The sequence below is a fragment of the Centruroides vittatus genome, unplaced genomic scaffold (genome assembly GCF_030686945.1).
Source record: "Centruroides vittatus isolate TY-2023 unplaced genomic scaffold, ASM3068694v2 contig_954, whole genome shotgun sequence".
In the NCBI taxonomy this organism is placed as follows: domain Eukaryota; kingdom Metazoa; phylum Arthropoda; class Arachnida; order Scorpiones; family Buthidae; genus Centruroides; species Centruroides vittatus.
The window spans coordinates 772,556-798,000 of record NW_027122633.1 but is presented as its reverse complement, the minus strand read 5'-3'; the positions used below and the strand labels follow the sequence as shown (position 1 = coordinate 798,000).

Here is a 25,445-nt window from a genome sequence, read left to right as displayed (position 1 = left end):
CCGAATAAATTTTTGATAGATTAACGTGTTTTAATTTTGCAGCTTACTTCCCCAACGAACTGGCCGCCGAGAAATTTTGCCACATGGTGGGACTCGTGCCCCATTCGTACCTAACCGGCTTTGTACCGTCGTGCCCTAAGTGCGGAGGTAAGATTTCCTTGATTTCCTCCTGTACACAAATGCCGTACGCAGGTATCTGTTAGCTAATTCAATTTGTCATATTTTTCAGGCGTGGGGAGGAAAGAGCCAACACCAGCGGATAGGTTCGGATTTGTCTACCGTTGTGAAAAACTACAGCAAAAAAAAAGCGCAGGCGGACTGGCGCGCCGTGTGCATCAGTACCCTGTCTTGTACCCACAACACATTTTTTGAGAGCTCAGCCCTCAGCTCGAGAAGTATGATATCGTGGCAGTATGCCATACTTTGTATATATTAATTTTTTCATATTTCTTCTCATTCTTTGTTCCTTTTTCTTTTGCCATTCTGGAATGATCCTGTTTGACCCTACTCTTTGGAGTTGATGACTCAGATCCAAGACAATAGAAAGTAAGTAGCCCTAAGGGAGTGAGGGGAGGACACTCACAGAATTGGGGTTTCACGTTACGTTACGTGTTTCTGTAATTCGATCGTACCGCTTAAGATGATGTTTTATGAGATCATTTTTTTGTATTTAACAGGTGCTTATGATTACATACGAGTGGGTCATGGAGGTGCCGTTTACCTTCGCCGCTTTACAATGCAGCGTGGCCCGACAAACAGCGGTGGACTGGTGTAACTTCTGCCGGGAAATTGCAGAGGTGCGTCTCCAACAACCAAAATCATCAGCTTGGTAGTGAAGGTCTGCGCGTCAAGGTGATGATCGATCCAAGTGTCTGACTTGGCCGATATGTCTGTCTCTATGTCTATATACATATATTTTTCTTTTCAGATTGACGAAACTTTTACCAGAAGATGAAAATACAACCGCAGGCACGTAACCAAAGGCACCCAAATAACTATATTTAGTGCCTATTGTCGGGAAACGCGAGAAGTGATGTACTGGCATGTAAGTAGTAACGAAACATTATTTCCTGTTATTATTTACTTTTAGTGGAAGTTTTGTGTTATATTTTCTCGTATTCTTTCAGGTGGACAACAAAAGCAGGCGAGTTATTTGGGACCACATGTTAAGATGCATCGCTCCGGACTCCATCATTCTTTCCGACAGCGCCCCTCAGTGTCACGGTTGTACGACGATGGGCTTCTCGGAACACAAAACAATTAATCACAGCCAGCAGGCTCCCGGGAGGTAAATAGGATGAAACTGTGCTATGTGTTAAGTGAAAGAAATGAACGAGCATTATTGAATAGGGTATCGAAAAGTGACATATTTCTTTTTTTATCCATGCAGATTCGTGGACATCGATGATCCCGAGGTTCATACCCAAAACATCAAGTGTCGACGTCGCTGGCTGAAGAAGTCTAACAAGTCGCAGGGACAGGAGCCTGCAGAGCTATGCATGCACCTACGTATATAGGACGCGGTTCCTGTCCGAGTTGCCAACACCATCAGCAAAATTCCGGCAGTTTGTTGGGCATATTGCAGCCGTCTACCCGGGCCCCGGTCGCCAGGGTCTCTAACTCCTGACGATTGGTGTGCCCGAGAACCAAGATCTGCTGCCCGATGAGCCATATAGCGATATCCACGTGCCCGACAGCGACGAAGAGGAACAGCAGGAGGATGAAGACCACCCAGTGAGTAGTGAAGGTTGTGTATAGTGCGCGTGACCGTAGGATACTTCTTTGCGGATTTGAAACCTGGATTATGTGATTTTTCAGGCATCGGACGCAACCAACACCTTTGTCGTCGACCCGACGGACCTAGCGGAAGCAGGGACCAGCGGGTGTGTATCGTAACCAAGATGTCGCCAGATAGCGAGAGGACAGTGCCTCCTCTTGCGGGAGACACAGGGGAGGGTGAGTGTCTGTTTTCTTCACTGTTTACATCGGCAGTTAAAGAGTGCATTCTTTAATAGTGGTCACTCTGCGTCTCCGCTACTACGGGAGAGCGCTGCTGTTTGTAGGCATTTAGTAGCGTGTCGGTAGGTGATCTAAGACTGGACCGGACCGAATTGTTAAAAGTTTATTAAAATTTAAATTTTTATATCGGATATCGTCTCAAATTTGAAAGATAGCCAGTGACCAAAGAACCCGTGTAAGTACGAATCTTTTGTTAACATTCCCCCGTGGCCGGGAGGAGGAGGAGGTGGAATTCATGGAATCTCCCCAACCGAACGGACGTGACATGTGGTTAGCCAACTCCACTACGACCGTGTCTCCCCAACCAAACCCTACTTACTGGCTTTATCATGAGGAAAGGAACCATCTAACGCGGACCTCCTACAGTGGATAAACTCCCGAACTGTTACTCTAAATAACCCAACATGCGTCCTACAAACGAAAAGAACGCACCCCTCTCTAACTGGCAAACAAATGTATCATCATTTTAAACGTTCGCATGATAATATACACGGGAAAATATCGAACATCATTACCACCAGAACTGGAAAAATTTACGTAACAGTGATCCAATCATTCGTCCCCACTTTACTAACACTCAGATCGACAATATCCCGGTACGTATTAGTCTCACTAGAGGTTCCTACGCCCGCATAGGCATAATAAAAGGCGTCCCTTTAGAGCTGCACGCAGAAGAAATCTACCAATTACTCAAAGAGGACGGCCAACTCCCAATTAGTATACAACGTTTTAGTTGTAAAGTAGACAGTCAAATAATCCCAACTGGAACAATTAAAATATTGCTAGTTATGACTGATCTCCCTCGTCATCTGCGGCTTTATCTGATGACGTATCGCGTGGAATCTTACGAGGAACGTCCTAGAATTTGTCAACAATGCAGAAAACTAGGACATACCAAAAATTATTGTAGAGGCATTCCAAGATGTAAGCGGTGTGGAGACCCACAACATGAAACACAATGTGCAGCAGAGTCTACTCGTTGCATAAACTGCAATGGTGACCACTCATACTCCTCACCACAATGCCCCAGAATTCAACATGAAAAAGCCATACTACGTCATCAACGTATGTACAACTGTTTACGAAAGGACACCTGGGCTGCCATGCACCCTCCTTCTGACAACAATCGCGGTTCCTGCAGTAATGTGACACAACAGTCAACCTACTCCCAGAATCAAACCCACAGATGGCCCTGTCAAACTGCGACCCAACCAGCCTCGACCGACGACTCGTGGGAACAACTCATCACAATAAAACAAGCTATAGCCAGACAAAACGATATACTCTCCAAGTTATTACAAATCTTACAAGAAAGCAAGCTCACTGCGTCTCTCACCCAACAAAGTATTCAATCTATCTCTAGTACTATCCAACAACACAGCAAGACCGCCTGTGAGGTCTTTGCGGAACCTGACACTTGCACTAGCAATGTGCAAACAAAGCTGAAGCACTCTCCACCCAAACCGCAACCACAAACGAAACCCATCGAGACAGGGACCACTGTAGAAGATGCGTCAGGAAGAATGACAATCACAAAACGACGCGATCGAGGGACTACACCTGACCACTCCACAGAGAACCCAATTAAAATCACCCAAAAACCCAAAAACAAAAACGGGAAGATCAGCAACAATCCACCACCCATGACTTCAGACGCCTGCCATCCACACCCGATCGCAACGTTCATGAAAATTGATTTGTTTATGATAACTATAACTTATTTTATAATATTTGTGTCTTTTACAAAAAAACATATCTGCAAATTTTAAAACTTATATAAATAAGTCGAACACTGTTCAACTCGCTTTAGGCTCGTTTCGCGCCCTGCTCAGGCGTAAAATATCATGGTCATGTGATTAAAAATAATTACGGCGAGGGTTTTTACGTTATTGAAGTCTCAACCTATGGGTGCAGTTGAAACTCTTTTCGTTCATTTCGCGCTCTGTGAATGGCTGATGGATGATCACGTGAAAGGACGTCAACGAGCATTGTGTATATACAGAGTGGACCAAAAAGAATATACGTATTTCAAACTGATATATTTAGTAAACTATCGATAGTAGCGGTGTGCTGCGGGTATCGGAGGAACGAGTGCATTGTCTAGTTTGTGTCCATGTCCACCAGATGTCAGTTGTGCTTGGTTACAATGACGTATTCACAGTTGTTGTAAAATGGCTACGCCACAGCACAAAAGCTTTTGTATTCTTGAGCTTGGGAAGTGTAATTCCGTGATTACAGTGCAAAGACGTTTCCGGTTGAGGTACCAAATTGATCCTCCGAATGGATGGAACATTCGCAGATGGTACCGTCAGTTTGTTGACACAGGTTGTGTATGTAAAGGAAAGAGTCCTGGCCGCCCTCGTGTATCTGAAGAAAATGTCGCACGGATTCAAGCTGCTTACCAACGTAGCCCTTCAAAATCAACACGTCGTGCCAGTCGGGAATTGCAGCTGCCTAAAACAACAGTTTGGCGTGTTTTGAGACGCAGGTTAGTTATGAAGCCGTACAAGTTACAGCTGTTACAGGCTCTGAATAATGATGACAAACATAAACGTGTGGAATTTACTGGCCAGATTCAGGATGTTATTGACAACGATAACAATTTCTCAGAACGGATCGTGTTCAGTGATGAAGCATGTTTTCACCTTAGTGGGAAGGTGAACAAACAGAATGTTAGAATTTGGGGCCTACAGAACCCACATGCGCCAATCGAACATTGTTGAGATTCACCTAAAGTGAATGTGTTTTGTGCTATATCCTGCTCATCTGTTTACGGCCCTTTTTTCTTTGATGGAAACACAGTTAACGGTCCGCAGTATCTTCATATGTTGCAAAACTGGTTGTTTCCGAGGCTGAACAAGGACAACCTCATTTTTCAACAAAACGGGGCACCCCCTCACTGGAATCGTCAAGTTCGTCAGTCACTGAATGAAACTCTTCCGAACCGTTGGATCGGACGTCAAGGAGCTGACGATTTAGCACTTTTCAGCTGGCCTCCACGGTCACCGGATTTGACGCCGTGTGATTTCTTCCTGTGGGGTTTCATCAAGGACACCGTCTATGTTCCTCCACTACCACAGAACCTCGATGAGTTGAAGAACCGGATCCGTACTGCCATTACATCAGTGACACCGGACATGCTTAGTCGAGTATGGCAGGAATTTGAGTATCGGTGTGATATTGTTCGTGTCGCTGGTGGAGGACATATTGAACACCTGTAATCTAAACTAGAGAGTTTCATAAATATGTGTCCCAAGTTCCATAGTTGTATGTCTTACAGTTTATTAAATATATCAGTTTGAAATACGTATATTCTTTTTGGTCCACCCTGTATATACTTCGTGAAAGGACTTCAGTTCACATTTTGTCTAGACACCTTAGAATCAATGGAAGAATCATCAGGATCACGTTGCGAATATAGGTATTGCAATGCAGTGAGCTTCAGTGAAGACCGCGTGAAAGAGGAATTGTTGCGCCACGGCATCTGGCATAATTGTACCAACTGCCGTTGGTGTGGCAATCCTCTTCGCGCGCAGGACAGAGGCAGATTCCACTGCAGAAAGTATATCCGGCGGCCAAAGAAGCGTCCAGCGAAATGTGGCTGAAGTTGTTCTATTTGGGCAGGAACATTTTTTCAGAGGTCGCATCTCCAGCTGGTTATCCTGTTGCAATTCATTTTTTCCCTATTAATACTGAAACCTCCAATGCATCAGTATCTAATAGAGCATGTAGGACCAGATCTGGATCTCTCCTCCAGGACTGTCGTGGACTGGTTCTCTTTCTACCGAGAGGTACTACTTATCCACGATCGACTGTCAATGTCGGAGAAAATTGAAGAAGACGATGGAAATCAACGAGGCCAAATTTGGACGGCGTAAGTATAATAGGGGAAGGATGATCAGAGGCCAGTGGATCTTTGGGGTATAGAGAGGGAGAGTCGACGCACATTTTTTAGTACCGGTGGAAGCACGTCACAGCGAGACCTTGCTCGCGGTCCTGAAGGAGTGGGTGCTTCCCGGGACAAGTTATATAAGTGATTGCTGGAGGGCGTATGATTGTCTTCAGAATGAAGGCTTTCGTCACCTGACAGTAAATCACACTTATAATTTTGTTGATCCCCGGACGAAGGCCCACACTAACACCATCGAGAGGACGTGGTGTGAGGTCCACTCAAACATTCCCCAATACGGAAGGAAGGAAGCGCACATGATCGGATATCTGGCCGAATTTCTTTTTAAGACCAGGTATCCGAAATCGAAAGAAAGGGGACACTATTTTCTCCAAGCCGCTGCGAATCTTTATCCGCCGGATTACTAACCAGTTTGCAACACTTTCTTTAAAAAAACGGCCCTTTTCAGGGCCATAATTTTGTAATTTATTGTAAATTATTCTAGCTTATTGTAAAGGTCCGCTTTTAGCAGGGCCGGTGTAAAAGCAACACGACCTTGGTAATTGGTCCCACCTGGCGTTGTGTCTATAAACGGTCAGGAAGACAACGGGTAGCGTCTCCGTTTATAGGACTCATCTGTACGTGTCAATGTGTTTGCCACATGTTTGTCGGCTAGAAAATGTAAACAAGGAACGGACGTGACGGTAAGCTGTTTTGTCCGGAGGAGAGCGGACGTTTTTGAAAGCTTCCGGGGAAAGGAAGGACCGGGTAATTGAAATTGGTCGTAAGTTGTCGCTGAGGAACTCTTTAAATAGTAAGAGTGGCGAGAGGAATGAAGAGAAGGGCAAGAAACGGATAGTACGGTAGTCTCAGACACTCGGACAGCCCGCTGAGCGCAGAGAGAGCATACTCCTCAGGCAGTGAACTCAGGGACGGGTGAGTGCTGAGACGGGACGGACGGTACTTGTTGAGCCATCTCCACCAACCGACCAAAGTTTCCCCAGAGTCCAATTGTCCCGATCGGACTAGCTGTTACGTGGGACACTATACCTTGTTGTATCATGTGTGTAATATTGTTAAACTTGTATATTCTGAATTATTTTGTTTGTAAATAAACTGTAAATATTCGCTGGATTGAGTGTGGAGGTGTATCTTTCTACAGTTAATGTTACCTTAGGATCCAAAATGGCGGCCAGAGAAATTTTTCCCTACGTCGGAGACTGCGACGAGGAAAAAAATTTTTCCTCCATTCAAGATGGCCGCGGTTCCGGCCGCCATCTTGAATCTCTGCAGACTCCACGGATTTTTTCACCGAAATAAACAATAAAAAACAAAGAGGAGTTTTTTACTGACTTTTCGATTGTTCGATATTCTGAGTATGATCTCCTGTTTGGGGGTCGACAAAATTTTTCGAATCGTTGACAGTTCTATGTTCGACCACTACTACTTCTGTCGTCAATATGCATATATCCTTTCCATTCGTCCGTTATTATCGTACTGCCGGAATTCAAGTATTTATAAACGATCCAATTCACAGTGTTTTCTGATCTGTCGTTCGCCTGACATATGAAGCAATTCTTATCTTCATCGCAATGAATGCAAACGGACTCAGTCGGCTGTATGCCTAATTTTACAGCAAAATTTGATGCGTTATCGATACGGGGACGCAAACCTAGCTCCGAAAAGTCGTCTTCCATCAACTTGTAGAAATCACGGGAAGTGCATCTCACCAAAATTTGTCGTTGCAACTCAAATCGGCAAAACTAGTCATTATCGAACAATTGGCAATAAACTAAATGAGGGGAGGTAAGGATAGGGAAAAAACACGCCTTTTCCTTAATTTCTGATTACTTGGTTCTCTAACTTTTAGGATTAAATTGTTATAAAAGAAATAAAAGTACTTACTAATACTGGAAGAAATAATAATAATAAATATTCAACGATAGCAATTTGTGTGCAAATGAAATATCGTTACGAAGAAAAAACACAGCAATTAATCCAATACGCAATTCGTCGCAACACAGCAGTAAACGATTCCAACTGGAAACTAGTAGATTTGCATAAAACTGCCCAGGGTAAGAGTAAGGGGTTGGCGGGAAGGGGGACCCCCAAATTGTAGACCCCCCTGTGCGATCAAATAATGTCTAATGAACCACACCCCTACGGGCGACCCTTCGCGAGATATAGCCCCCCCAAAATCGGGCCGCGCGATGATCGCGGCGCGCGTCGCTCTGCTAACGCGCGTCGCACTGCAAACGCGCGTCGCTCTGCTAACTCGCGGCGAAGACTCGCTTTTAAGTATGTAGCACACACGACTAGCGTACGTCATTTCCGGTCACGTGACTTCGCTTTCGTACCTATGGTGTCTCGTACGAGGTACCAGTCACGTGACTCCTATATAACTTTTTAAAATATACATGTTTAGGTAAAATGGAATATACAAAATAGTTTATTTATAGTATAATTAACTTTTATATAATAATTTAATAAATAGTAAAAAGTGATGATTAATTTTAATTAAATAGTAATATTTTTCATGTAAGAAATGTTAATACTATTTATTTCCACTTCAGAATCTATCCTGATATGTCATCTATGCTAGTAATAAAAACTTCACTACCGACAGTAAATTAAAGAAATGTGATGGCAACGACCGAGACGATCTTCTCGAAATAGTTGTTGAACTAGTATATCAATAAGAGAAAAAAAACCACCATTTGTTTGACGATAGACGATAGAGTTTACAAGACGGGAAAAGACGATGTTTCTCATCCCTCTTTGGCTATACGTGACACGTGGCCGCAACAAATGTATATTAAAACCTAAACAAAAGTGCAATAAATTGCCTCGATCGTCATCGAGCGCGACATTTGATATAAACAATATCAAGACTGTTGACTATTTTGTAGAAATTATTGTCAGTTAGATGCTAATTGATGGGTGAGAGTTGTCAAACCTATAGAAATTAATATACTAAAAACACATCTTCTGAACACAGAATTAATACATCAGACAAACTTCCCGATTGCACGTGGTCCGTACTAGCTAGATCTAGACACTAGCCCGACTAACAGGTGCGCGTACAAATCATCGACAGTATGACAGTTCTCACTCCTCAAAAATGGTATAAAAGGGGTTCGCACCCAATTGTCGGGGCGGCGTCCAAACAAGCTGACAACGGCTGGTCAACACCATCAACTCCGTTCACTCTACGCATCTAGGCTAAGACAAACAGCGAGGTAAACTTAGATTTATTTACTTAAAACCTCTCTCTCTCCCCCTCAATTGACCGCGAGTTAGTTATATCTAATTCGGAAATTAAAAAGGAATTAGTTCCCTTAAATGCCTTGTAAAGGTCGCTTTTAGCGTCCTAAGTCGAAAAGCCACGCGGCCGAGATAATTAGCCCCACCTGAGGTTTGGAGCTATAAACGGCCGGGAACAAAGAGAGTAGCGTCTCCGTTTATAGTACACGTCAATGTGTTTGCCACGTGCAGGCCGACTTGTAAAACAAACAAGGGACGGACGCGTTTGTAAGCTACGTTGTCGGACGGAGGGCGGACATCTTTGGAAGCTCCCAGGGGAAAGGAAGGACCCTATTGGTCGCAAGTTGTCGCCGTAGAATCCCTTAAATTGGAAGGGTGGCGGAGAAACGGGGAGAAGGGCAAGAGACTGATAATACGGTAGTCTCAGGCACTTGGACAGCCCGCTGAGCATAGAGAGAGTGTTCTCCTCTGACAACGATCTCAGGGACGGGTAAGTGCGGAGACTGGACAGGCCGTATAGTTGAGCCAACTCCGGAAAGGCGACCTGAATTCCCCAGAGACTAACAGTCCCCAATAGACAAGCTGACGTGAGATACCACATCTTTGTTGCATAGCGTATGTAATGTTGTCGAACATTGTACATCTTGTAAATATTTGTTGTGTAAATAAACTGTATATATTTACTTGTTGAGTGTGGAGGTGTAGCTTTCCTCGAACCATCTTACGGACATTCTCGAGTCACAAAACCCAACTCGAGACGATTCATCGTAAAGATCGTGACGGATTACGTAAGGATCTTCACTTGCCTCGAATGCCGACATCTCTCCTCCAACGTCCTATTTTATATTACTCTTTGTATGTTACCATTTAGTTAATGTTTTCGTTAAATTTATTTGATAAATTTAACGAAAACATAAGTGAGTGATTACTTGTATATCGCCGACACCTTATCGACTTATCCGCCTCCTCCCACTCGATTTTTGCCCTCCTAAATTGTCATCCTCTGACCCCGTGAGCGGGACCCACCTTCCCATCGTCGATAACGGGTTAAGCTTTGATGCTTAATCCCCGATACTCACAGAAAGAAAGAATCGTTTATTAAAAAGAAACGAATAAAACTTTACAATATATGGAAATCGTATTTTAAAAATTGTAATAACAATAGAATATTTTAAAAAGTGTGTACATGATTTCTTTTAAATCTGTTTTTATGTAAAACTTAATTTGTATGTATTGATATTAAAAATCTTTATTTTTGGATTAAACGAAAGTTGTTTGATGGTTAGTGGATTTTTCTTATTTATTTGTCAATCCATCACAAAGAACCAGCCGAAAAGAAAGGTGAGGAGCTGCTAATTCATTTTAAGATACTGTATATAAAATTAATATGGGTATGTGTTAGATAAAAGAGTATAGATTACGTTTATTACTGATCACATGCGGCGATGAGTGATCACTCATCACCGCATGTGATTTTGAGAGAACTAATCGTGTGTTCATTAAATTAATACTTTATTTTGATCAAAAGTTACTGGCAGGACATGAACATATATACATAGATAAATTTGAACTATCTGATCAATTTTCTCTCGCGCCAAAGCAAGTTATTTTTACGCGGATTAAGCGATCATTCATAATTTTTTCGTTTTCATTTGTATTTAAAGAGTGATGTATAGGCCTATTGATATTTGTAATTGTGAAATAATTTTGGTAGCTTTTTGCAACGCGAAGGATTGATTTCAGATATAGAAAAACGTGCACAATGCAGAAACGAGTGTAAGTTTGTGAAAAATAGACAAAATTAATATTTTCCGTGTACAATTTGCATTAAATTTTATGGAAAAAAGCCCAATATTTCGGACCTACCTAACCTAACCTATCCAATGGTCGGATGCCGAGCGGTCAAGGAGTGCATTTTTTTATTCCTCCGCGCCAGCGGCATATGTTTAAGTTTAAACATTCTTGCGGAATGCGTTCCTAAATTCCTGTCGGAGTGCGTGCCGACTACTGCTACAAGCGGCCATCTTTGCCGCTTGTAGCAGTAGTTTATGATGGAAAGCAACATGGAGTTCTCCTTGCACAGACAGTTTCGTTTCGGGGTCCATTACGTGGTTTTATGAATGAAAATTTAGAAGTTGTGAATGCGCAAGTTAGTAAACGCCGTGATGTAAGTATCTTCTCGAATTTTTTCGAATGGTCCCGAAAATCTCCATGAATTATTCGGGAGGTGGCCCTTCAGGATATGTCAGGTCCCGTTCCTCATCAACCCGATCGCCCCGTTGTGGGCATGGTCAAACTTATAATGGGCTTGCTAAAAGAGGCCCCTCTTAGTGCCCACGGGGCGGAAATAGTTAGAAAAAACCCTTATCCTTACCCAACGCAACTTACTAAGTCTCTTAAGTTCAAAATGAAGACTCTGAAGTTAAAAATGAGTCACCCAGCCCACAAATGACTCTCTTTGACAAGATAAAATTGACATCAATTGGAAATACATCTTAAAAAATTTCAGATATATTTTTTCCTAATGTTAACTCTAAGAATTTCATTAGCAAAAGTGCATAGATGCAAAATAATTCATATTTATGTTTGGGCTACAAATAGTTCAATTCGGCTATTTTTAAAGCACAACTATTACTTTATAATCCAGATATGGCAACATTGTATGTCAGTCCTTATCATTTCAAACATGCCTTTGAACATGATGCCAGAACAAATTTCGGAGACTCCCGTCGTGGATACCGAAGAAATTTTTAATCGATTAACCTGTTTTAATTTTGCAGCTTACTTCCCCAACGAACTTGCCGCCGAGAAATTTTGCCACATGGTGGGACTTCGTGCCCCATCCGGACCTGACCGGCTTTGTACCGTCGTGTATTAAGTGTGGAGGTAAAATTTCCTTGATTTCCTCCTGTACACAAGTGCCGTACGCAAGTATCTGTTAGCTAATTCAATTTGTCGTATTTTTCAGGCGCGATGAGGAAAGAGCCGGCACCAGCGGAGAGGTTTGGATTTGTCTACCGCTGCGAAAAACTATCGCTAAAAAAATGCGCAGGCGGACTGGCGGCTTTGTCCATGTGTAGTGGTAGCATCTCTTGTACAAAGAATACATTTTTTGAAGGCGCTCAGCTTTCTGCTCAAGAGGTATAATATCGTTGCAGTATGCCATATTTTGTATATATTATATTTTCGTATTTCTTCTTTCTTTGTTCCTTTGTTCTTTTGTCTTTCGCCATTCTGGAATGATCCTGTTTAACCCTACCCTTGGGAGTTGATGACTCACATCTAAGACAATAGAAAGTAAGTAGCCCTAAGGGGTTTAACAGGGTCGGGGGAGAACACCCACAGAATCGGCGGTTTCACGTCACGTTACGTGTTTCTCTAATTCGATCGTAAAGATGATGTATGTTTTGAGATAATTTTTTTTGTATTTAACAGGTGCTTATGATTATATACTCATGGGTCCTGAAGCTACCGGTCACCAACGCCGCCTTACAATGCGGCGTGTCACGTCAAACAGCGGTAGACTGGTATAACTTCTGCCGGGAAATTGCGGAGATTTTCGTCTCGAACAATCAAAATCACCAGCTTGGCGGTCAAGGCCTGCACGTCGAGGTGACGATCGATCCAAGTTTCTGACTTTGCCGATATACCGTCTATGTCTATATACATATGTTTTTCTTTTCAGATTGACGAAACTTTTACTAGAAGAAAAATACAACCGCTGGCACATAACCAAAGGCACCCAAATAATTATATTTGGTGCCTATTGTCGGGAAACGAAAGAAGTTATGTACTGGCATGTAAGTAGTAACGAAACATTATTTCCTGTTATTATTTACTTTTAGTGGAAGTTTTGTGTTATATTTTCTCGTATTCTTTCAGGTGGAGAACAAAAGCAGGCGCGTTCTTTGGAGCTACATGTCCAGATACATAGCTCCTGGTTCCGTAGTGCTTTCTGACAGCGCGCCCCAATATCGCGGTTGTACGACGATGGGCTTCTCGGAACATAAGACCGTGAATCACAGCCAGCAGGGCCCCGGGAGGTAAGGAGGATGATACTGTGCTATGTGTTAAGTGAAAAAAAAAGAAATGAATGAGCGTTATTGAGAAGGATACCGAAAAGTGACATTTTTTTTTTCTCCTTGCAGATTCGTCAACAGCGAAGATTCTGAGGCCCACACTCAAAACATCGAGTGTAGACATCACTGGCTGAAGAGGTCCATCAAGTCCCTCCGCACGGACAGGAGCTTGCAGAGTTACACGTGCAGCTACGTATACAGAACGCGGTTCCTGTCTAAGTTGCCAACAACAGCGGCAAAATTCCGGCAGTTTGTTGAGCATATCGCAGCCGTCTACCCAGGTCCCGGTCGCCAGGGTCTCCAACTCCTGACGATCGGTGTGCCCGCGGACCAAGATCTGCCGCCTGACGAGCCATATAGCGATATCCACGTGCCCGACAGCGACGAAGAGGAACAGCAGGAGGATGAAGACCGCCCAGTGAGTAGTGAAGCTTGTGTACCGAAGCTTGTGTAGTGAAGTGCGCGTGACCGAAGGATACTTCTTTGCGGATTTGAAACCTGGATTATGTGATTTTTCAGGCATCGGACGCAACCAACACCTTTGTCGTCGACCCGAAAGGATCAAGCGGAAGCGGGGACCAGCGGGTGTGCATCGTAACCAAGATGTCGCCAGATAGCGAGAGGACAGCGTCTCCTCTTGCGGGAGACGCAGGGGAGGCGCTGTGAGGGTGAGTGTCTGTTTTTTTCTCTTTTTACATCGGCAGTTAAGCTTATTTCATACTGAGCGTGATTCGCTGGCGAATGCGAAAAGCAGAGCGAATAACACGTCAGACATGACGTCTTTTCCGGCGAATTTTACCATTTTGTGAATCGCTTCGAAGTTCGGAACAGTTGAGGTTTTTCGCTAGCGAAAAAATTTCGCCACCACTCGTATTCCCGCTAGTTGTCACGTGGTTCTTGTTTTCAAGATGACTAAAAAACTTCTTACGCAATAGAGTAAATGTTGTAATTACGGAATTTTAATATTCCTCTCACCCAGCATCGTTTTCTTTTCGACGTATCTTTCTTTCTCAATAAATAAACAAACGTGGTTAACGACGGAATATCGGAAACTACCATTTTGTTTTTCGACATGTTTTTGCTTGCTTGCAAATGATCGGCTGGGTAAAAATCGGGTACTTTTCGCATTGGCTTTCGATATTCGCTCAGCGTGAACTAAACTATAAGTCGGATTTGAAACTTGGATTATAAGTTTTCAGACAACATCGGGCACCACCAGCACTTTCGTCAACGAGGAGGGAGGAACCAGCGACCTCTCCATCACATCACGAAGAGGCTACGCGTCGCAAGCTAGCGAAAAGACGTTGCAGGATACGCAAGAGGAGTTGCTTTTGAAGGTTAGTGTAGAATCTGTTTTTTCGCTTTTACATCGGCAGTTAGAATGTGTGATTCTTTTCGGTTAGCAGCGCGCCAGTCAATTGACGTGATCTAACTTACGTGTATTGGGTTCATAATCAGTTCAGAGAGAATTGCCCAAATGGATAAGCCGGAAATGGTTAGTGAGTTTACGAGCGGTTACAGTCGCGCGCGATACTCAGCAGAGCGACGCGCGTCGCGACCTCGCGCGCAACCCGATTTTGAGGGTAAATAAAAATGCGTATTATTTTCGTTAAAGTTGGTAAAGTTATTTATTAATAATTATCGACGTTATTAAAATATTAATATAGCAATAAATGGTTGGTACTCAAAACCAACGAATAAATTATTGCTTTAAGTAATCTTTATAACGGAAACTAAAAATCGTATCAATATTTTAATTTATTTTATTATATTATATACTATAATTAATATTAATGATCGAAATAGAGGACTAGTTTAGTTTAGTTTAGTTACTTTAGATGTTTTTTGGTATATGTATGTGTCACGTAACCGGAAATGACGTAGGTATAACCCTCACCACCTGATCGGCCGATCGCGCGCGGCCCGATTTTGGGGGGGCTATATCTCGTGAAGGGTCGCCCGTAGGGGTGTGGTTCATTAGACATTATTTGATCGCACAGGGGGTATACATTTTGGGAAGGTTCCCCAGCTTCCCGCCAACCCCTTACTCTTACCCTGCCCAGAAATGACCAGAAATCACGTCACAGATCATGTATTTGCATATTCGTTCGTAACACACCTACGAATTTCCCGCCGATTTCACTCTTGCACGACGTCACGAAAAGGCTCCATCTACCGTCGCAAATTTACACACTACCGTCTCCGTTTCGAGGTTACAGGATTCTCGGCAACGTCGAAAGCAGGGTAGAAACCGAACGGGGAAAAATTCCCCACGTCGTCGACGTCGCGACTCTAGGAAAAAAATTTTTCCCCGTCGCAGTCTTCGAAGTAGGGAAAAAATTTCCCTGGCCGCCATTTTGGATCCTAAGGTAACAATAACCCTTTCTACGAACCAACGTAAGAACATTCTCGAGTTGTAAGAACCAACCCGAGACGGATTATCGTAAAGATCTTAGCGGATCATAGTAAAGATCTTCACTCTTATTTTAAAGCTTATTGTGTAAAAATGAATTATGTAACATAAATGTTTTGCGTTTCTTAATGCTGTGTTTGTATTCCTTTCTTAAACGTTTAACCGTTAACAGAAATATTAAAAATATACTCTACTTTTTCTACAAAATCTCTTTTAAAAGAGTAATTTTCTAGAAAAGATTTAAGGGTGCTACAACCACAAGTAAATTATAAGATTTTACTGTTTTTTAGAATTGATTGTCGCTTAATGCGTTCAGAAGTCTTTCATTTATCCGACTTTATTCGACTCGAAGCAGTAGGAAAAATTTCCAAGTATAAAGATTTGTTTTTAAGCCGGCGTTACTAAAAAATGAATAATCAAACCTTTTTAGATATCGAGCACAAAACTTTTACCAGGCAAACGTTTTCGTTACATTAGGCATTAAGAATCCAGCCAAATATCTAGAAAGGTTACGTTATTCGTTCTTTAAACACATCCGGGTTGGCAATTTTCTGTCGACTACGTTACTTCCGATTTCTTTCAATATGGAATCATTTTTGTATACCTTTTGATGTTAAAAGCTGCAGATATTTGTGTGTTTAATTGAAAAGTCTGATAAGAAATAAAATTTGTGCGATTCATAAAAGAAATTAAAAGAAAGTCGTTCGCGGTCTAACTAACGTACTCAAACTGTGATCCGCCTTATCATTACTTTTATTTTAATTCACAAAAGTATTGGTCCGCGAGGTATTGGAATGGAAAAAAAAACTGGGTGTGAGAACTTCGCTCTGACGCGTGTTGCATCTGTTGTTTTTAAGTAAAACATTACCAAACAAAAAAGTCTTTATGTAGTAGCCTATTGATCCATATCTTACATATAAATTATTGTTATATAACTTTACATTCTTAAATTTAAAGGATTAGTTAGGCTATGTAAAACATACGGGTTTATAAATTTATAGTTATAAACATTTAATCTGAATTTTAAAGTAATTTGATTGTTCTCTTTTTAACAAGTTAATCTCGAAAAATAAATCGTCATTGTCAAATCTTAGCTTGTGAATTTCGTTATAGAATGTTACGGTGTTACGGAAGCGTAACTAAGCAAAGTTCGTCAAACTGGTCTGCGGGCTGTCCACGCGGGTTTTTGTGTCCAATATGTAGTTTTATGAATGAAAATTTACAAGTTGTGAAAACCCAAGTCAATATATATGTGTCGTCTCGAGTTTTTTTCGCAGCTACTTTGGATGCTATTGGAACACATCTTTTAAATTTTCTCTCTAAAAACGCATATTTTAAAATTATAGATCACGATATTACGGACGTCTCTTTTTTTCACCGTCGTTCGCAAATGTCTACAAACAGCAGCCCAGCGAATTCTTCCGCCACAAGAAAAATTTGTCCGGAAACGCGTCAGAGCTGTAGTCACGTGAGCGACTGACGTCGAATCCTGGTCACATGGCACGCTGTGTGCGCGTCCGCCCTCCAATGTGCAGCTCCACGACCAAAACAAGCTTAAGCGATGGCGGTGCACAGTCGGTAAGTAGTTCTATGATTTTTTGTTTATAGCGTTTTTTAAATGAGTTGTCCAAAACACATCGAATATATGAAGGGCATGTTAGCATGTATGTCTCTATTATAAATATAATTAAGAGGAAAAAATTGGCATATATTTTATAAACTAATACCCGCTTAATTGCCCTTTCTTTTTCCTTTACTGGAATCGAGTCCATTAAGCCTAAGTGGTATTAATGATGGTCGCCCTCGCTTTCGTTTCGAAGAATACTTGGTATGGAAGGGGCCGGATCCCCCAAATTATAGACCCCTTGTGCGAGGGAAAAACAAAATTCTGGTATATTACGTAGGTGTCACGTGACAGGGATGACGTAGGTATAGTCCTACCGATTCGATGGCGCGGCTCGATTTTTTTGGGGGGCTATATCTCGTGAACGGTTGCCCGTAGGGGTATGGTTCATTAGACATTATTTGATCGCACAGGGGGATCTACGATTTGGGGGAACCGCTCCCTCAGGCAACGCTAGAATCGTGCCCCTAACCATCGTATCAGCTTTTTCTTGTTACGGTGCTGATTCCCACTCGTTCAAAACGGCCGTTACACTCGACCTCTATTGATTCCTCGGTCTCGGCAATGTCAAACCCTTCCTCTAAGGTTTTCGGGGTTCTCTTAAACACGTTACTTTTGATGCTTCTCTTTAATCCCTTGATAAAACGCTCCAAAATCACATTGTCATGTAGCAGGTTTTACCTATGGCCGCCCTTGCTAATGTTTTAGTCTGTATCGAAAACTTCGTCACGGATTCACTACTTCCCTGCTTTAGGTTCAATAATTGATCGACAATATCACGGTCGCCGGTCTCCCTTTTATAGAAACATTTAATTAAATCACGCTTAATTTCATTATAAGATTCGGGATATTGTTCCAACAGGCACATAAACGTGATTAACGGCTCGCCCTTCAGCCTCGATTGTAATACCGCAATCTTCATCTCATCGCTCCATCCAGCCAATCGGGCGATATTCTCGACCGTTTCAAAAATTGCTTTACATTCATAGTATCATTTTGTGACCCAGAGAACATGGGGATCATACCTAGGACACCCGTAACTACTAATGGCGGGCTGGGGCTGATTCTGTCACCGGTAATCGAACTTCCCACTTGGCTATTCGTAGCCATTACAATGTAACTTGGTATATAACAAATTAAACAATAGTTTCGAGCACGCGGAAATATGGGACAAGAACAATACGCCCCTGGCATAGTTGGGATCCTGGACGCCATTGTTATGTTCGTTGCGACAAGTACGAGGTCCCGCGAACAAATAGACTCGATAGACTTTTAGACACAAATTTATTATCGCTTCGAACAGGTTCTTTTTCTTTTGGATCCCAACACTACAAATAGTTTCTGTACACACAGGCATTAAAATTTGATCTAACAAACAGCGGGTTAATCGAGCGCGACAACTATACACGGAGCGAAACTTATAACTAACTCTTATACTACTTACAACTAAAGAAGGAAGAAGAGAGTAGACGAATAAGAATAGTATAAGAGGAAGATGAAAATACCCGGGATTTTCTTGAGTTCGTAATCTTGGGTGGGACACCACTTTGGAGATTTCCTTGGAACGTTATTTCTCGTCCTTCCTGTAGACCTTTCGTATGATTCTTTCAATAGCTTCCTTCAAAGTTCTCTTATAGGAATTCCTTCCTATCGATTCCTTGGCTCCTCGTAGCCTCCAATCGTTGGACACTCGATCTGGAGCGCTACCTCTTTTCCGTCCTGATTCTTCGGAATTCGAGCCCAAACACTTCTTTCAAAACCTCATAGCCTCCGATCGTCCTACACGCGATCCGGAGCACTACCTTCTCTCGTCAAGAGCTCGACCAAGACTGTTCTCTCCCCCTTTTGTTCACCGGCCCCAGGGCCTTACTTCACCTTTTGTTCTACTGCTCATTTCTTGGAATCGGTAATCCCACTCAAGGGAAAAGGGTTGGAAGGGAAAGTTCTAGAAAAAGCGAGAACAAAGGAACAAAGAAAAGGTTAAGACTAACTAAAATTAATAAATACAAATATATAATATTATGGCCTACGGCCACAAAGGATTCGATATTTATCAAAATATTAAAATGGCGCATTTTTGGATTAATTTCTAATTAGAGACATTATTATCAACAGTTGTGAGGAGTGACGAAAAGAGCAAAAATTCATAATGAAATAGAAATCAGCTAAATATGATTTGAAAAACATGGAATTCAGTAGTAAAAAAAATCGCATAGAAAATAGAATTCGCGAGCCTTTTGATAAACACGTTTTTAACATCAGCAGAAAAATCCTTTAATTAAAAATCCAGAAACGAGTTGCTTAACTTTTTCGACAACGTTTGATGACGCCATCTGTTATAATATTTTATTAAAAAAATCTTTTTATGATTTTAACTATTATAAAATGGCAATAAACTTAATTTCGAGGGCAGGGGTGGGTTTTATAATTTTTTTTAAAAAATTCTAAATGCTACTAACGAGTTAAGTCGTAATTAAGTCCGATCCTATTCCAGATATGACACACGATCCCCTTTATCTTTCCACCTTGACCACCAAAATTGAATACCATCGATCTCCCTAATACACAAACCTCCCTGCAAAATTTCAGAAAATTTTGGCAAAAAGTACAAGTTATTAAGCTTCCAAGAGAGTGAACAAAATCGTTCCATTCATACACACACAAACTAACATCCATACATACATGGAAAAAAAAAAACCCAATTTTTTTCCATTACTGGACGTTTGGAGATCCTTTGAGTCCAAAAATGTAAAAATCTTGGGGGTTATTAAGGTAATTTAATTATGTTTGCTTTTTTAAGAAGTTAATCTCGAAAAATAAATCGTTGTTGTCAAATCTTAACTCGTAAATTTCATTATAGAATGTTACAGTGTTACGGAAGCGTAACTTGAGCAAAGTTTGTCAAACTGTAATCTGCGGACTATTCACGTGGGTTGCCGCAAGGAATAATCAATGGTTGTGTGTCAACTTTTGATTTTTATTTTCGAGCTAAGAAAAACCCCTGTTAACTAAACCTCAAATGAAAAATCTACTAAAGTGAGAAAAGATCAAAATTGGGTGCAATAATAGTAGAACTGCATTATTTTCAACTGTAAAGCCAGTTTTAAAGAAGCAACAAAAGGAAGTAATCAGAAGAAAACACAAATCCTTTTATCCTGAGTGTTTTAATCCTACAACCAACTTCACAACAAAGTGTTATGGTTTGGAGTTGCATGAGTGCTCAAATGTTTGGCATTTTGCATTTTATTGATGGAACAGAGAATGCAGAAAAATACTAGAACCTTCAAGTAAGACTTCCATACCTGGAAAATCTACAGAACTCAAATGTAATTTTCTAGCAGAATGGTAAAGTTGTCAAACTGCCAGATTGAAGTCATGGCTTGCAAGTCATGTTAATGTGTCAAGTTGGCCATGTAACAGTCTATGTCTACCATTGAAAAACGTTGGGAAAACATGAGAAAGTTCTGCAGAAAAAGATCTCAACAGACAATGGCTGGTTTATATCAAAATCCCAGAAGTGTGGTATGGAACTACTCAAGAAGTCAGGCAGCACTTATAATGTGTGAACACGTAATACAGATAAGAAGTGATAAAACAAGACACTAATTACCAGTGTGCAAGATATTTTCTGTCAACCGTAGAGGTTCCGAAGTTATTTTTGTCACTTAAGTTTTCTTTAAGTATTTATTTCTTTAAAATTTATGAAAATATTTTCATTTTTATTGTGTTATTTATGTCAATGAATGTCATAGTTTAACACACAGCAATTTTTATAAACAAATCATTGCTGTTTTTTCTTTCATTAAATTCGAAATATAACACAGTTTAAAATCAAGAGATGTTTGAGATATTTTTTGTTTGACTTGTATATTTCTATAGATAATTCTCAATAATTTATATCAATCTTTGTTTACTTTTGTACTCGAGAAACACCTCCATTAAAAATAATAGATATTTAAACAAGCAAATATTTATTGTGACATGGTCACATTGCCGGCTGCAATTTTTCGTCACAATATACTTTAGTAATGTCTTGCCCCTGTATCTCATACTTTTCCTGTTAACAATGAAGTCATGTCAGTCATGTATCTTACTTTGTTCGGATGAAAGCAGAAGTTTGTATATAGTTAATTGGGGTCTCCTGCCCCTAAGATTTCCATATCTAGCCTTGACTTTCATCTATCTAACACCATTCTTGGGAATAAGGAAAGGCAGACAGACGAATGACAGTGGAAATTTGTAGATCTACAATTTTTTCAAATTGCAGTCCAATGATACGTTTACAAAGAATATATTGCTCAAATAATAAAAAATTAACCTAAATATTATAAAATTTTAATGATAAACTTACAGTAATTCTTTTATTTCAAAATATATGAAGTCTCAGTTTTGGGAACGAGAAGTTGAATTCAAAATTTTGCTTCAACTGTTTTCCATTAATTTGTTTATGATAACAATGCACAAATTATTATTATTGTACAATATCCCATTTCAAAAGCTCATTAAGTCAAAAAATTTTTACTTTTTAGGATATTTCATTTTTAGTATTTGATATTTTGGTTAAAAAAAAAAATCATCTACAAACATATATAAAAAAATTGATCCTCATATGATCCAGAGTGGTTCAGATAATACAATGCTAGCATATTATGCAGATAATGTAAGTTTGCAATGAGATTTTTCTTTGATACCTCCTCTATCTAGCTCTAAGCTTGAAAAATGAATGAAGCTCATTCAGTTCTCATCAAATTAATACTCAGAATAATCCCATAGATAAAAATAGTTGAAGCATATTACTACTCCGTTGTTTCCATCCAGATTACAGAATAAATGAACCCATTTCCTGAATATTCTCAAATGCTTATACTGTTTGGATTTTAATAGAATGCTATTAAATATACAAATTCACACACATAAAAGGCATAAGAAATTTTAATTCTAAAAAATTAAGTACAGTATTTTGTTTTAATGAATATATAAAATAGAGAGATTATCTTGACATAAAAAGGCAGCATAGGATTGAAGGTTTTTCTGATTTTTCTATATTAAAGCACCTTGATTTCTCATATTCTGCAACAAGACAGAATTTCATAATTTAAAATGTATTTTTTTTTATAAGTATCATAATACATTCCTCTTAATAATAATTTATATAAATATAGATAAGTTTAATTTATTTTTAAATGGGATATTAAAGGGAATTTATCTCATGCAGGAAATACTGTACATCATTCTATAACATACTCAGCAATCTCCTTTTTTAAATCATCATATGATTTCATTTCCTAAAAACAAAATAAATATTATTATTTAGAAATCATTTAAAATAGTAAGAAGAATTTTATAGTTATTTATTTTTAATATAAAATATTTAAAAGTGAGTTATAAAGTATATAGAGTTTTAATGATTATTACAAATTATTAATAGAAATAATTAAATTTTATTAAATTAGTAATATTAAGACTGAAGATTCTTTTATAGTATCATTATTACAAATACTTCAAATAACAATTGATGCATTGGTAACAAACTAATTACCAATAACTACTGTATAATATTTTGGTTAATGTTACCCTTGGTGCCAAGATGGCGGGTCATCTCTGATTCCAGCAAGGAAATGGTGGGATGCACATTCTAACCTAACTTAACCTATTCTAATAATTTGGTTGCTAATAATTATGGTAATTTATTAGAGTAGGTTAGGTTAGGTTAGAACGTGCATCCCACCGTTTCCTTGCTGGAATCAGAGGCGAGTCGCCATCTTGGCACCAAGGGTAACATTAACCAATATTTCAAATAAATTATTTGAATTATTTCTGATTTGATCTTAAATACATAAAATGGATTCCAGTTTATTATCTGCCATCTCATAAAATATAAGCAATACAAAATCTATAAATGAATTCTTCTTTGTTGTTTTTAAGTCTTATTACTGTTTTCTGAATTACCGAATTAAATATTTTAAGTCAGTCGTAGCTTAAAGTGAGTAAGACATTACAGATGATGCTAAAATAATTGTTTTCACAATATCACAACTGAAATAATTCATCATGATTTTCAAATAGTAATTGAAATTTACTTCTCTCCAAAACATTTTACATTTTCCTTTATCTTTTAATAATTAATCACAATCTACTGTACAAGTAATGAAGGAAATTTTAATTTACCATTTTAGATATAATAAACAGATATTTTTGAATATTTATTACATTTAATATTTTAAAATAAATTAATAATCTCTTCATCCTTTATCTTACTGGATTTAATTAACTACATTGCAATATCGGTTCATCAGAACTATATTATTAAAATAGAACCCAGTACTGGGACAACTAATTCAAACTCTCATGCATTTTACATAAAGATAAATATTAAGAAGAAAAAATTGCAATGTAATGTAAATGAGAAGTATATTAAAATATTAAAAAAATTCATGAATCTTTAATGATTTTAAATTATTTTTGCACGATTAAAACAAATCTGTTGTGTTTAATATATTATTTTCTTTCATTGATTGAATTTGACATTTATTGCCAACAATGTAAAATGAAAACTGTAAGCACCATCTTGTGTCATTCAAATACAAAGAAATAAAATTACCAGGTTACTATTAGATTATTTTTAATAACTTAGATATAATCACATTATAAATTTTATTTAGCAATTACATGAGAAATATTGCATACGTTAATTTACGTAATATTTGTTCGAATTTAATATTTGTTCGAATTTCATATTTAATTTAAAGATGTAACTGGAGATGGACGCTTAATGCATTTGAAAACGTTCTTAGGATTAAAGAATTTTTGCTGAAGTTGGAATGGTTGATTATTTTATTTTATATTGTCTCTTCAGTAAGGAAATATAGTTTTATTTAATATTGCATCTTTTTGTGATTTTAATTTTAAACCATTTGAATTCAATCAATTAATTTTGGGACATTTAGAAAAGGAAAACTCCATCATATAGGATTTGGATCACAACTATTTCAAATTAGATAAATATTGTTAGTTCCATCTAGGATGCAATTTTAAGAAGGAAGAAGGGAATTTCCCATTTTACTTTAAGTATCCTTGGTTCTGCAGAAATGGAAGTATCCCAACCAGGGATAACTTCTTTTCCCTCACTTATCAAACTTGTGGGCTAAGAAAATTTTACAATTTTGCAAGATTACAAATTTGATTTCCACAAACTTAGAAGTTGATTTATAAGTGTAATTGAATAATCATCATTTGTGACATCTAAACTGTACAAATTTTTTCCAACAGACACCGTATGGAGTACATATGGTCAGCCACTATTTTCTTTTGATTTTTCAATAGTACTCTTTTCTTTCACTTTGTTCACTTACCTACTGCTATCAGTACTGCTAGATAGTTATGTTTAGGAATGCTTAAGATAAACATACCTAGACATCTCTTTCTGAACTGGAAACCAAGTAGAGAGTTGCTTGGAGTGTTCTTTTGGTGTATCATGCATGTTTTAAAGTGATTCAAAAACTTCTTGTAATACAATTCTGCAATTTTTTCCCACTGCAGTAATGCTAATATCATGATTTTTGTGTCACCCACCTCTAACAGTAAAATGAAGTGCTATTGTAAGCCTACTATATATAAACTGAGTGATCATCCCTTTCTCTTTAGAAATTTTACAAATCACATACTGGTTACATCATCCAAATAAAATATATTTCCAATATATGTTTACTGTATATCTAAATTAAATATATAAATGCAAAAAGTAACTTGAAATATTCAGATAATATAAATGCCAGTATATTTGCTTGATTTGCATAAAATTTAAATTTCATTTTAAAATATTCTTTTTCCTGACATTTAAAAATTAACTTTATAAACTTAAAAGATTAGAATCATCAGACTAGACTGACATGTCTACATAATGATAAAATTTGTCCAATCATTAATAAAATTTCTAACCTAATTACATTAAAAGTAATCTAATAAAAATGGAAGTTTATTTTTTTCCTTTCATATAAAGAACAAAATTTTTTATTATATTTTACATTAAATGGTTAATCATAAATTAAAAATTTAACATCCTTTCTTTCTTAATACTTAATCATCATGTTTTTTATTTATGGTTTGACATATACATTCATGTGTGCACTAAAACAAAACTGTAGATTAAATCTTTGC

General features: G+C 38.8%; 2 protein-coding genes and 1 long non-coding RNA gene across 7 annotated transcripts in view; 2 read left to right on the top strand and 1 right to left on the bottom strand.

Moving 5' to 3' along the window:
- Positions 1 to 782: 782 nt before the first annotated feature.
- LOC136985134 (uncharacterized) lies at positions 783 to 13,947 on the top strand. The gene is made up of 5 exons (XM_067282335.1): positions 783 to 852; positions 929 to 1,045; positions 13,055 to 13,215; positions 13,321 to 13,669; positions 13,771 to 13,947. Exons 2-5 carry the CDS (start codon positions 1,034 to 1,036, stop codon positions 13,915 to 13,917), a joined length of 669 nt encoding a protein of 222 aa, XP_067138436.1. The 5' UTR covers positions 783 to 852; positions 929 to 1,033; the 3' UTR covers positions 13,918 to 13,947.
- On the top strand, positions 1,491 to 12,035 carry LOC136985135 (uncharacterized). Its single transcript, XR_010882287.1, has 3 exons — positions 1,491 to 1,734; positions 1,819 to 1,956; positions 11,953 to 12,035. It is a non-coding gene; the product is annotated as an uncharacterized lncRNA (long non-coding RNA).
- An 8,255-nt stretch (positions 13,948 to 22,202) lies between the features above and the next one.
- The window catches only part of LOC136985141 (gelsolin, cytoplasmic-like), a 63,289-nt gene continuing 60,046 nt past the window's right edge, over positions 22,203 to 25,445 (bottom strand). For 2 of the 5 annotated variants that reach the window (XR_010882291.1, XM_067282339.1), the window contains 2 exons: positions 22,533 to 22,573; positions 22,203 to 22,358 (listed from right to left, as the gene is read on the bottom strand). Coding sequence is in view for 3 of the 5 variants with exons in the window: in XM_067282339.1 (XP_067138440.1) it covers positions 22,352 to 22,358; positions 22,533 to 22,573 (48 nt within the window). In the remaining 2 variants the exon portion in view is untranslated. Of the gene's footprint in view, positions 22,574 to 25,445 lie in introns of all 5 variants that reach the window. The other 3 variants (XM_067282341.1, XM_067282338.1, XM_067282340.1) reach the window with 2 other exon arrangements.